Raw genomic sequence first — 12,455 nt, 5'->3', positions numbered from 1 at the left:
TCAACATAAGTAAAGAACATATGAAACTGTGAATCAAGTATACAGTTTTTACAGTGCTCTAGACAGTGCAATTGACACTAAGCAAAATCCCAGCTGCAATTCCACTATCAGCGTTCATTTAATGTGCCTTTCTTTTCCCAGTGTCCATTTATTTATCACAATTGAACAGATATATCTATCTGCATTCCAGCAGCAAAGATGTCACAAAAAAACAAGTTGGTTTTCATATTTGACTGAACCTGTGTAATTTTTCTGAAGGCAAACAACTGGAAATTATGGGTTAACTACACACACAAAAAAGAAAAAGACAAAAAAAAAAAAAAAATTATCACCATAATTAGGCAACTGATGAAATTGGAATCATTTCCACCATTCTTTTCAATTATTCTGGAACAAGTCTTGGTGACACTCAACTCAAACTTTTGGTCAAAATCGCCTGACATGAAAGCAATTTCTCGGGTATTTAATCTCTATAAATAAATTTTTTCATGTGACATAGTGACCATTTCATCACTGCTTGAAGTTGAAGGTTGAAATAAAAATTGATCATCTTTAACAGTTTCTCAGCCAGTTTGAATATGTTTATGATAAATGATGGTGCTCCCTAATTAAAACCAGCATCACCAAATGGAGTTCTTAACAATGAAAGATTGTTGCTCTGTTTTCCCCATTTTTCACACAAACCTTGGTGCGTACATGTTATTCACTATTGCATCCATAATGACTGTGGTGGGGGAGGGGGGGTGCTAAGACACACCCAAAACTTCAATATGTGTTGGCTATTACTAGTATGGTGTAGTAGGCACATCTGAAACCAGAAGTGCAGTGATTCATCTTAAGTGATTCCTTAAGCTTAATCATTATCTCAGCACACTACATCCACTGCTCCTTTTCTTTTAATGAATAGCCTTAGAACATTTTTGGACATATCTGCTACACACATATCACAAGGGACCATACCTTAAGAAGGTGGAATAACAATTGAGATTTTTGGTTGATTTTAATCAGGCTACCTTAAATTTTAAGTAAAGATATTGTGCCAAACTTTTAGTGATATTGTTATGAAATGACAAATGAAATTAAAATCTTTAATAACTTACAGAAAACAGTATTTTTTAAAGCCCAGATTACAACTTATTTCAAACAGTGTATGCTTTGCAATGGTTCTCATCATATTTCTGAAGATTTTTTTCTGATGTGTATTCCACTTCAGTTTCATATAAATAATGATGCCATAGCTGTCTCAAGTTGAAACTTGGGACAGCTATGGTCAAGTATTTAAAAATAGCAAGCAATACTTAAGAGCAAAATTTTTCAAAATTTAAGATCAAATGATACTTCAATTACTTTGAAAAATAAAACTCCTTTTTGTCATTTTGATATCATCAGCATAGGTATTACATCAACAGTTTCAGATTGACAAACCACGAGTCTATCTTCAGTAGAGACTGGGATATGTCAATTTTAAAATTTGTGAAATTCTGAAGTTGTACTTTTTTCCAAATTTTTAGGTGCTATAACTTTAGATGTGTTTGACCAAGGCACCCAAGATATGGAACACATATTCAGTGAATGATAACCTTGTTTTTTTTAACAATCTTAGCAGGACAATCTTGTTTCTTAACAATCTTAAAGATCAGATTGGAAAGGTCATTTTCACTGGTTGATCTGATGCATAATTACCCCTACTTTCAAAAAAGTAACAAACTTCTTATAGATGTAAGGTTTTGAATATTTTCTAGTAAGATATGGGCTTCCTTTCTATATACATTATTTCCAGAAAAGAGTCATTTAACTTTTGTTTTAGTTAAATTATATCTCTTTGAGGTGGTCTCTACATAAGTCCACCACCACAGGAACAGTGAAATAAAAATCACTGTTTACAGAACTATCAACTGTTGGTAGTTCTGTAAACAATGTTTCTTTGTGAATCTTGACTCAATGCTCAAGCATATAAAAATTTCAAATTGAAACCCTGCATATATATAATCATGTAATTGTTCGAGGTCTTTGGAGAAGTTTAAAGCAACGGAGACTGATGAAAGGCAGATGGAGATCAGAAAAATCAAGAAAATCCATGTGTAAACAAGCAGGTAAAAAGTGAAACAAGCATTTAAAGAGCCACAGTAACCTCCTGCAGAGATTTCCCTTGAAATTAGCCTAGAAGTTAGTAAAAGTTTAGTGAACTTCTCAAGTCAAAAATAACAGAAGGTAGTCTTTTAGAGTTTCACGTTGCAGGTTATTTTAAACTAAAAATCAGTTGTGTAGACTACATTTAAATAATATATTAATCACATTATAGAACAATTATATTTAGTATTTATATAATTATAATTTATGATTTTGATTCAGAAACATACTCAGATGCATTTAAACTTTAAAAATAAAACAGATAATGCAGGTTCACACAGAGGCAAAATTGGTGGCAAAATCTAAAAGTGAAGTGTTTTTATTCTCTTCTAAGAAAGATGAAACATGGAATGTATGGGATACACTATATATACATAAACAACTCTCATTCAACTGTCAAACTAGAAAAAGGTGAATGTATGTATCAAAATTGACAACAGCAGTCCATAAACTGATGCTATCAGTTTGTGTTCTGTAGTAGTGTGATGCTTTACAACTGTTTCTCTTATTGTCATTTCTTATTTTCTATATACTTCTGCTCCACTTCCATTTAAAAATGTTTTCTGTACTATTTTTTATTTTTCAAAAATGAACGAACCTGTCTCATAGGCTGAAGTATTGCTACTCTGGCTTATAAGAATAGCTCATCCGCAACCAATGACAGTCATAGCCAATCAAATCTGCAAGTAATGGGTCTAGTGTAGAATTTATGCAAACTTATTTTTAGAAATTATACCACAATAAACATTTATTTATAATATGACATAACATTACAGCACTTTCCTGGTGACTTGAAAACTAAACTTTATAGCATGGAAAGTTTTAACCACTTGCATAAGATCATAATCCAAGAACATTCCAAACAGCTAATATATACCCTGCACCATTTAGCTTAATATGCTGTATTTATTTAATCCTATTGTCAAATAATCCATTCCACAAGTCTAATATTTCTCTACCATCATTTCTTTTTGTGTAATTTATTCATTCCTGGCCCTCCTATTCTTTTGAAATTGTTACTATTATGCAGTGTTTAAATTCTAGGGTGTACTCTATTAATCTATGTTTTAACGTTGCCCTTTGTAACATATTTTGTTTTTCTACCCCATGTTTCTAATCTGCATTCAGTTTCTCCTATATAAATTTTTCTCAATTCAATTACTCTTGAACACCGAATGCAGGTTAGAAATACATAAAGGAAGGGCAACATTAAACCATTGGAATTAGCAAAATGTTCGGGAATATAAATACTTATATAATAGCAACAATTTCAAAAAATGATAGAGATACAGCAGACCTGTGTAATGGATTATTTGACAACAAAATTAATAAATGCAGGCATTAACCAAATTATGGAATGAGTAATAAGACCTGTGTCAGAGACCACTCTCAGATTATGACATTGTTATAGCAGGAAGGGAAAAGTGTTTGTAACCAGTCCTCAGTCTAGTTTGCATAGATGGATGACCCCCCCCCATGAAGATAACAATTCCTTTAGAGGAATGATTAAATTAAATTTTTGTTTTAAGTTTTTGACTGAACATTCTAGAAACTTTACTCCTTGCTGTTTAGACAGTATCCACAGTAAAATAGATACAAATATGGTACCACTATGACTGTGTACCTAAACTTGGGATACACTATTATGTTAGTAGCATAAGTGTTTTCAGAGTTAGTGGATTGGAAGAAGAGGACCTACATAATGGTGTCTCAATTCCGAGACCATATTTCTGGATTTCTTTCTAAGAAAATAACTTTAAAAATGTGATTTGCAATTAAAAATGTGATATCCTAACAGTTGTTCTTAAACTTTAGATCATTGAAGGAGTCACACTGATGAGTAGAACCATGTTAATGGAGTTCTTAAGCTTAACCTTTTTTTTTTTTTTTTTCTTTTGCTTTGCTGCTCATGAAAAATTACTTTACTTATTTTTTTAATAAGCAATAAATATCATTTTTTAAAACATTTAATATTTCCTATTTAAAGTAAGTTCACTGTATTTTCATGCAACAAGATTTTTGGGACTATGTGTGTTTGTGCATATCTGTATATTAGTTTTAATTTATAATAATATAGTATGAAACTTCATTGTGATATTAACATAGCTTAAAAGAAAGGGAAAATAATACTGTGGAAATTCACATTCTAGATACCTTCAAGGGTCATAATCTTCTTTTATATATATATATATATACATATATATATATATATAGAGCAAACAGTATCAAATATGTGTACATGTACGTGTTTTATTCAGAAATCTTTTCATTCATAAACAATTTTTATGCTGGTCCAATGATGGTATAATTTAGTAATATATATTATTAATATGCAAAAACTGTTTCCCACTATTGTAGTTAAGCTGAAGATTAAATTCCCCCCCCCCCTTTATAATGACATCTTTTTTGAACACCTCTAATTTGATCATAAGAATTACAAGTCTGTAGATGTAAGATGAAGTACAAGATTCATTAGATGCAACAATATTTTTACAATTAATATAAATAAGGCAAACAACAGTTTTGTGGGATATCTAAAAAATCAATGAGTGATGTGTTGGGATCATACAGACTGTTCTGTTACAAGTAACTGTATCATTGATTATGGTTTATGTACACTTATGCAGAATGGCACTACATTAAAGTAATGCCAAAATAAAATAAACAATTCTTGACTGTGACTGCATTGTTACTTTTACACTTAAATATCTTTAATCACAACCTGCTAAACATGCTAAGAATATTACATACATAAAATAAATCACTATCCTCTCCTTCTGTACTTCCAATTATTATCAAGTTCCCTACTCGGTAAAAATTTACAGTATTTACATCACATACTATTCCACTAATTGTGATACACTAATCTCGATAAACAAAAACAAAAACCAGAACAAATTCAGAGCAACTTTTCTGTACATTTATTTGTGGATGATTATCAGACATATACATAGTATAAAGCTCTTGCACTCGTAAATACCAATATCAAAGAACTGACAGAGATGCTGGACTGGAACCCTTACACACTGAATCAGATCAGTTGAAAACAACCTACAGAAACCGACTGATGGCTGGACTTAACAAGCCGAAAAAATTCTCAGCAATTCAAAGTAGCTTCTTAGTTGTGACATATTGTCCTGTACATATTACCAATAATGCACACAGCAACTGTTGGTTGCAGATGATCCCTCTCCACCCACTTCCACCTCCCTGGGTTTGGATGATAAGCTACTATAGCACTCACCCTACAATAGTTGTTTGTTATACTGTACATTAAGAATGGTCAAATTCACTTCTCGGTGGGTGGGAGAGAGGGACAGGCTGCCCATTCTCCAATACGGTACTGAACAGGGGAGCGGCGGTTCTCTATCCCATGAGGTGATGGGGTTAAAATTACAATGACATATCTACAATTTTCACTGCCAATGTGCTCATTTACCATTCCTACATATACCAGTCACATGCAAGTCACCAATATTAGGCAGGTTAAGTTCGTGTGCTCTCTGAAATTCAAATGACAACACAGTTACTGTGTGAATGTTTATCTATGCAAGCCAGTGAGGCCTGGCTTTAGATAACGAGGCAGTCAAACACCACAGGGCACTACTTTCTAATGCACCGTAACAATACACACATAGACAATTCCGATTCGTTTTGTAATAAATATCAGTGCTGCAACTTTTATGACACTATTCCAGGTGAACATTGTCACACATGATGTTGTTGTAACTGGTAGATCACCAATGTTGGCTCTGGAAAATTACTGGATCCAGCTTGCAGCAAAAAAAATTCATTGCACTTGTGCCTGCAGTGAATGAAGGCCATCAACCTTCACAGGTGGCTGGCAGGAGGCTTCTCCAATGCAGACTGTTCAGGTTTTTTTCCCTATAACAAAAGTTAATTATCACTATGTTGCAGATGCTGGTGGTACTCCTGTTGTAATGCTGTTTGAAGATTCTATGTCTTCTTGGGAACACTCATATAACACATCAGCTACAATGGACGCTACACCTTGATCCAGGATCTGTGACATTACAAGAGCAAGTAGACGTTGTTGGTGCTGCAGAAAAAGACTTCGGTTTTCTGGCACACGGGCTAGACATCGTAATGTACCAGCCGCCCTTCTGACCATGTCTAGAGTGGTACCCATTAGTTCTGGATTTTCTCTTAGTGCATTTATACCTTGGGAATTGGCAACCTGCAATGCACTTTGTTCTGCCTGCTCCACAAATGTAATAAGCTGAGGGATACAAGAACCCTGCAAAGCGATAGCTCTAGCAGCACCAGATTCTCCTTGGGATAAATTAGATAATAACACAACAGCAAACTCTCTCAAAACTTGATCTTCATTACGGCCAAGCCACTTGGTTAACAAACTGAAAAATCTCCTGATTCGAGACCACTGTGGAGTGGCAAGCATCAAGTCAACATTATTTTCCAAGATAGAAAGTTTGCAGAGAGCCTCCAGGGCTAGCCGCTGTGGAGAGAGGACGGAGTTGGGTGGCTGGGTAGGGAGTGGATCCTGGGCATAGGATGAAGGGCACACAGCCCAGTGAAGAAGCCCGTCCAGCAGGGGTAGACTAATTTCTTCAGGATAGGGGGACAAGTCCAGCTGGCCAGTCACATTTGCCAGAGTAACAAGAGTATTTTCTCGAAGAGTGTGAAGCACATCCCACCACCACTCTCGTTCTCCACTTAAACTACTGCAAGAATCTGCCTGAGAATTATTTTCTCCTTCTTCTTCACGGTCATAATGACGTTGGGGTGGTTTTCGAGCTGAATGCACATGCTGGAGCAAGAGTAACCTTCCCATTACAAGAAGAAAACTCGCATGTTTAGACATTTCTGCATCATTTCCTGGAACAAAAGACAGATTGCGAAGCAAGGTAGATATACAAATACATCGGCGAGCCAAAGACTCTTGAGCATCGCTTGTAGTACACAAGGATGGTTCATCGCGATTATAAGCTTCCTCTTCTAAATCCTCTAAATGAACCCTTTTCCGAGATGGTGTTAAAATTCGTAATCTGGGAAATGGATCTTTCTCTTCAACATCATCCTTAATATTACTACATTCTACCTGAGATTTTTCTTCAGTATTTTCAGTATCTTTTTCCTGATTTTCCTGGTTGGCATTTTCTACACATTCCTCAGTCTTTTCTGTTTCTGCTGGATTGTTTGTTGTAGAAGTAACACAGGAGGTCTCCTCCTCTTCCTCATTTTCTGTTTCTTCTTCCTCATCCTTATTTTTTTCTGAATTTTCTTTAATGTGCTCTTTCTCCTCTTTACAACATTCAGAATTTTCACAAGGTATCCTTTTCATTGAGCAGTTCACTTGAGAAACAAATTCACAGGTATCGTCTAAACACTCTTCTCCATCACTACAATTCTTTATTTCATTCATAATTCGCACAAACCTTACAAATGTGTTAATGTTCTCAAAATGTGTCTGAATGTAAGTGGTAATGTCACCACCTCCAAGTTGCCAATGATTAGATCCACTGTTAAACCCTTCATGAAAGTCCCACTTCTTTTCTGGATCAAAGGTAAACAATGTTTCTTCCTGATGTGTCCTTACCACTTTATTACAACGTGTTTTTCTTGTGTAATTTTCCGTATCTAGGAGCACTGTCTTATTTTCTTTAGAATCACGATCACCACAGTTTAGTCCAGTTATAAGTTCATTTCCCAAAAAGTCATTTTCAAGTTCATACCACTTTCTTTCATGCTCTTGCAAGAGTTCATCTTTCTCCTCACAGTCAACATCATAGCCAACTTCAAGGTCTTCAGATAACCCAAAAATAAGGTTGAGACACCGACGATAATGGTCCATTAAAACTTCAAGTAGCCCAGGCAAATGACCTAGGCCAAAGTAGAGTACTGTACTGTCATCGTACATTAGCACCGAAAGAACATCTAGAGCCCAGGTACTCTCAGCCAGTAAACCAGATTTTAGTGACATCATGATCCGCCAGGCTTCCAGTGGACTGACGTCCTTAGACATCATTCGCCGCCTCTTCACAAGAATTGGAGAAACTGCTTCAACACTGTCTGGAGGAAATACAATTTCTTTACGAGGTGGTGGAGGTGTATACTGAGGTGGAGGTCCCACACCTGCATGTGGCTAAAAGAATAATAATAATAAAAAAGATAAATAAAGTAAAAATGTAATAAAAATATATATAAGTCTACATAATATTAGAATGAAAATAAAATCTTCACAGAAAGCAATTGATTACCTTCTCTGAAATGAATCACACTTAAATTACTATCTTCTCCTCAAAGAAACTATTGCATATTCACATCCACACATTTCAAAAAAAAAAAAAAAAAAGTACAGCCTAACAACATGACCAATAAGTATTGTTTGTACTGCAATGCACAATAAAGTTTCAACCACTTTACAAATGGAAGGCTACATGAAGTAAATAAAAAAAAAAAAAAAAAAAAAAACTTTCCACAGTTATGCACATCATGTATCCACCTAAATATCATGATTATTCACCTATGGCTACTATTATAATCATCTGAAAAAAAACACGCAATTTGCCTTAATACTTGCACATAATTATTACCAGTTCAACAGACTAGAAAAAAATTTGTATCACAATTTTAATGGACTCAATCAAAAAATGTACAGGAATTGTAATATGAAGAAAGAAAGAAACTCAGCATGAAAAACAAGCTTTTTAGTGGTTGCGAACTCTAAGAATGACATTAATTTTGTTAATAATGTACTCTATAAAATTAAATGGTAACATACCAGAATATTCTTCAGGTAACCAATAAAACAGCATTTAACTAATGTTTTTTTTTTTTTTTTTTTTACTCTTTAAAACATTTCACAATGTGACAAACCATGGAGGGGCGGATCAAAATAAAATGTATCACTTTTCAAGTGATACATTTTATTCTTTTGTTTGCTTTAGTAGTGCCTGAAGAAAAGGCTGTTTCCTCATACTCCAACTTATAGACAAGGCATAGTTTATATAACAAAAAAGTACAATAGTAAAATATATATTATTATTTTTTCTTTTCATTACAAAACCAGTGTGCCTTGCTTCATTACTGGGCCAATCACTTCACCAAGCAGGTGGACTGATTGACCTGGAATGACCAATAATTTATGCAAACAACTAATATTTCCCTCTAATGCTTCATACATCAGTTCTATTTGATAATAATATGCAAACAAACTTATTTTAAAAAATTGTGTGAAATGAAATAAATCCAATTTTCGTAAATAAAAACAACTGTTATTTCATTTCTGCCAAACAACTGCAATATTCCTGGATATCTAATGAATTGAAACCTAAATGAACAACAAGTTATAATATGATATGAGTGTAAATCAAAAAGTAAAAGCAATTTACTTTCATTAAATCAAGAAAAGGAAAATATGGAAAAATATTAGTATTACTTTTCCCCACAATATCTCCTTGCTTCTCCAAACACTTTTCATATCAATCCAAACTTCTTAATGCCATCTAAGAAAAACGTTTTAAATTGTTCATGAAGCTTGTGCACTGCTTCTTAGACTTTGTCATCATATGAAAAATCATGTCCATTTAATGTGTTAGCTGCAATCTAATGTGAGAGAATCCATTTAATGTGTCATAATTTTCAGAATGTTGAAAAAATCAACATTCCAACATCCACAGAATTCCAAAAATTCATATGTAATGGTTGAAAATTAACAGTTTGGAACTCATTGCTAAAATCACTTATTTTGTGCTAGCTGCAAATCAGTACAAATCTTAAAATTTTATAAGTTTATTCACGTATCTGAACTAGCATCGACACAAGCAAAGAACAAATAAAACTGTGTACCATGCCTATAAAACAAAAGCCAAGTATTACTGCAAAGCATTCAATCAGTGTGCCAATAGTGAGCAGTTGTTCATTTCATGTGCCTTTATGTTTATGGCATTGCTCATTGTGACAATGCTTGGGTATATGCAGCACATCACTCCTAGTGCTGTTTTACAGTTATATGCATAAAGACAGTGAACATGTTAATGCTTTTTTCAGAGGATCAAAAATGTGAAAGTCTTAATGTAGTCTAGGGTAATAAGATTGTCAAGTTCATGGTTCAATCTGATTCTCTAGGATCCATCAACATCTTGTACGGGCCCAAAGACTTTTCAAAAAATTCTATGCCCGAACACTCTCAATGACTGCTCATCTTTACTCGTTAACGGTCAAGTTTCACAACCGTACGTTACAACTGGTCTAATGAGACTTTTGTATATTCTTAATTTTAAATGTCTGTTCAATACTCCGGACTTCATTAGTGGGAAGGTGGTGTGTGCTGTGCCCATGTACCAATTGAAATCTGACATCCACCTTTAAAATTTTATTCATATATGTATGAAAGTTTCAGGTGACCCTTGAACGTTGGCGCCCGGGTGCAGTGCACCCCTTGCACCGGTCCACCCCGATAGAAGCATGTTTTCACTCAGGATACAGGACATAAGCACTGGGAAAGCAAAACAGAGTAGGAGTGTGTTAAAGGCCTAATGACTCTGAGTACAATGAACAACTGCACAAGGAAACAGAGTGGGCAAGTAAATCAGATTGTATTATAATGTGGGATTTTAAATTCCCAGATATTGATGGAACTTGTGGAATGGTCACTCGAACATAAGAAAGATTTTGTGGATTTATTGGATGAACATGCTACTGTAGAAAACTACTGTTTTCTACAGTAGCATGTTCAAGAGGCAACAGAGGAAGTGATAATCTTGATCTGATTATCAGCAGTGATCACAGTATGCTGATGTGGGATTTACTCAAAGATGTATCTACCATCAGGGGTAAAAGGAAAGGTTTTTGTTTTTGAAAAGGTGACTCCAGTGGTCTCGCAGTTTTTAAATTCTATACAGTGGGACCAACTGATGATGTTACCAACAGCAAATTCTAAATGGGAAGCATTCAAAGAATTAATCTTGGAAGCTACTAAATTTTTAACATCAACTAATAAATATTGTTCAAGGTTTAGGCTTAAAATAGATGTCAGATGAACTAATGACTTGTGCCAGACAGAGAAGAAAAACGCATGGGATGCATATAAACTAACAGTTGACACAGAAGCCTATGGTAGATATAAGCTGGTCTGTAATCAAGTTGCAAAGGAAGTTAGACAAGCAAAGGCAGATTATGAGAACTCCTTCGCAAAAGATGCAAAGTATTCTTTACTTACTTTACTGTGGTAAAACAAGCTTCTGTTTAAGTGTGGTAATGCACTATGTTTAACATGACCACGCGGTACCATACTTGATTTCCATATGTAACATATTTATATATTCATAGCAGAGGAAGAGACAGTGTTGAAAGCTTTTGTAAGTATTTTATTTTACGTTATCAAAAGAAGCAAGTGCAGCAAGCAGGGGGCAAAGCCCCTAGTCTAATATTAAAATACTCCATCTGCTCAGGAAAAGTATAAATTTTCTGTTAAGTTTATACTACATTTAAATAACCTCCTAATACAGAGAAGTGTTGTTCTTACAAGAGCCTAATACAGGAGTTGGCAATGTTTTAGCATTAGTGTGCCAATTTAATTTTCACCTGCATAATGCAGAATATCTAGCTTTGTTATTATTATATAAATGTAATTTATATAATAATAATAATAATGAATTACCATATTTTACTTGATCACACAATATCAATTTTACAATTATTTTATATGGACATAGACCATTGATAACCATAACATTTTTTTAGACAAAACAGAAAACTAACAAAAGAAAATATTAACTACTGTAAAATACTATTAGGAAACATACAAAAGTATTTAAATTTTTTTCCAATTTACTTTATTTTATTTTATTTTTCAAGAAAAATGCAGAAACGTATCACTCATGATATATACACAACACTAATTGAGCAGTATACTGAAAGGTATATAATATTTCTTGTATATGTATATAACAAACACTTTCTTACAGTTCCCAACATTACCTGTCCATTTTGGTAATTTCTAGGGATTGCATTACATTACTGATAAATGATACAAAAATATTTTTGGTATTACCAGTAATTTATCTCTCTCTATTAACACACCAATAATTTGATCATTTTCTATCTAGCTGATTTTTTTCACTGATCTGTCTAGTCCACATTCGTCTATTGTAATTAAAGCAAGGACATCAAACTGAACTGAACCGAACCAAACCAAACCAAAGACCCAAATTGAAAACAGGTAATTATTTATATGCCTTTATTTCTGTTCACACAAATACAGTTAAGTGAAAAACGAAATGTTCTTCTTCTTCTTATTTTTTTTTGCTGGTGCAGCATAAGCCATGGCTTCCTTGCACCAT

General features: G+C 34.0%; 1 protein-coding gene across 1 annotated transcript in view; it reads right to left on the bottom strand.

The window, feature by feature from the left end:
* Nucleotides 1–4,939: 4,939 nt before the first annotated feature.
* LOC150081198 (trithorax group protein osa-like) overlaps nucleotides 4,940–12,455 on the bottom strand; it is a 199,878-nt gene continuing 192,362 nt past the window's right edge. The window contains exon 12 of the mRNA XM_090379370.1: nucleotides 4,940–8,254. Within this exon, the coding sequence (XP_090235496.1) occupies nucleotides 6,038–8,254 (2,217 nt within the window). The 3' untranslated portion in view covers nucleotides 4,940–6,037. The remainder of the gene's footprint in view (nucleotides 8,255–12,455) is intronic.

Source organism: Mastigoproctus giganteus, chromosome 8 (genome assembly GCF_048544385.1).
Source record: "Mastigoproctus giganteus isolate SK-2022 chromosome 8, ASM4854438v1, whole genome shotgun sequence".
NCBI lineage: Eukaryota > Metazoa > Arthropoda > Arachnida > Uropygi > Thelyphonidae > Mastigoproctus > Mastigoproctus giganteus.
Note: the sequence above shows the minus strand (reverse complement) of the source record. Positions and strands in the feature narration are given on the sequence as shown.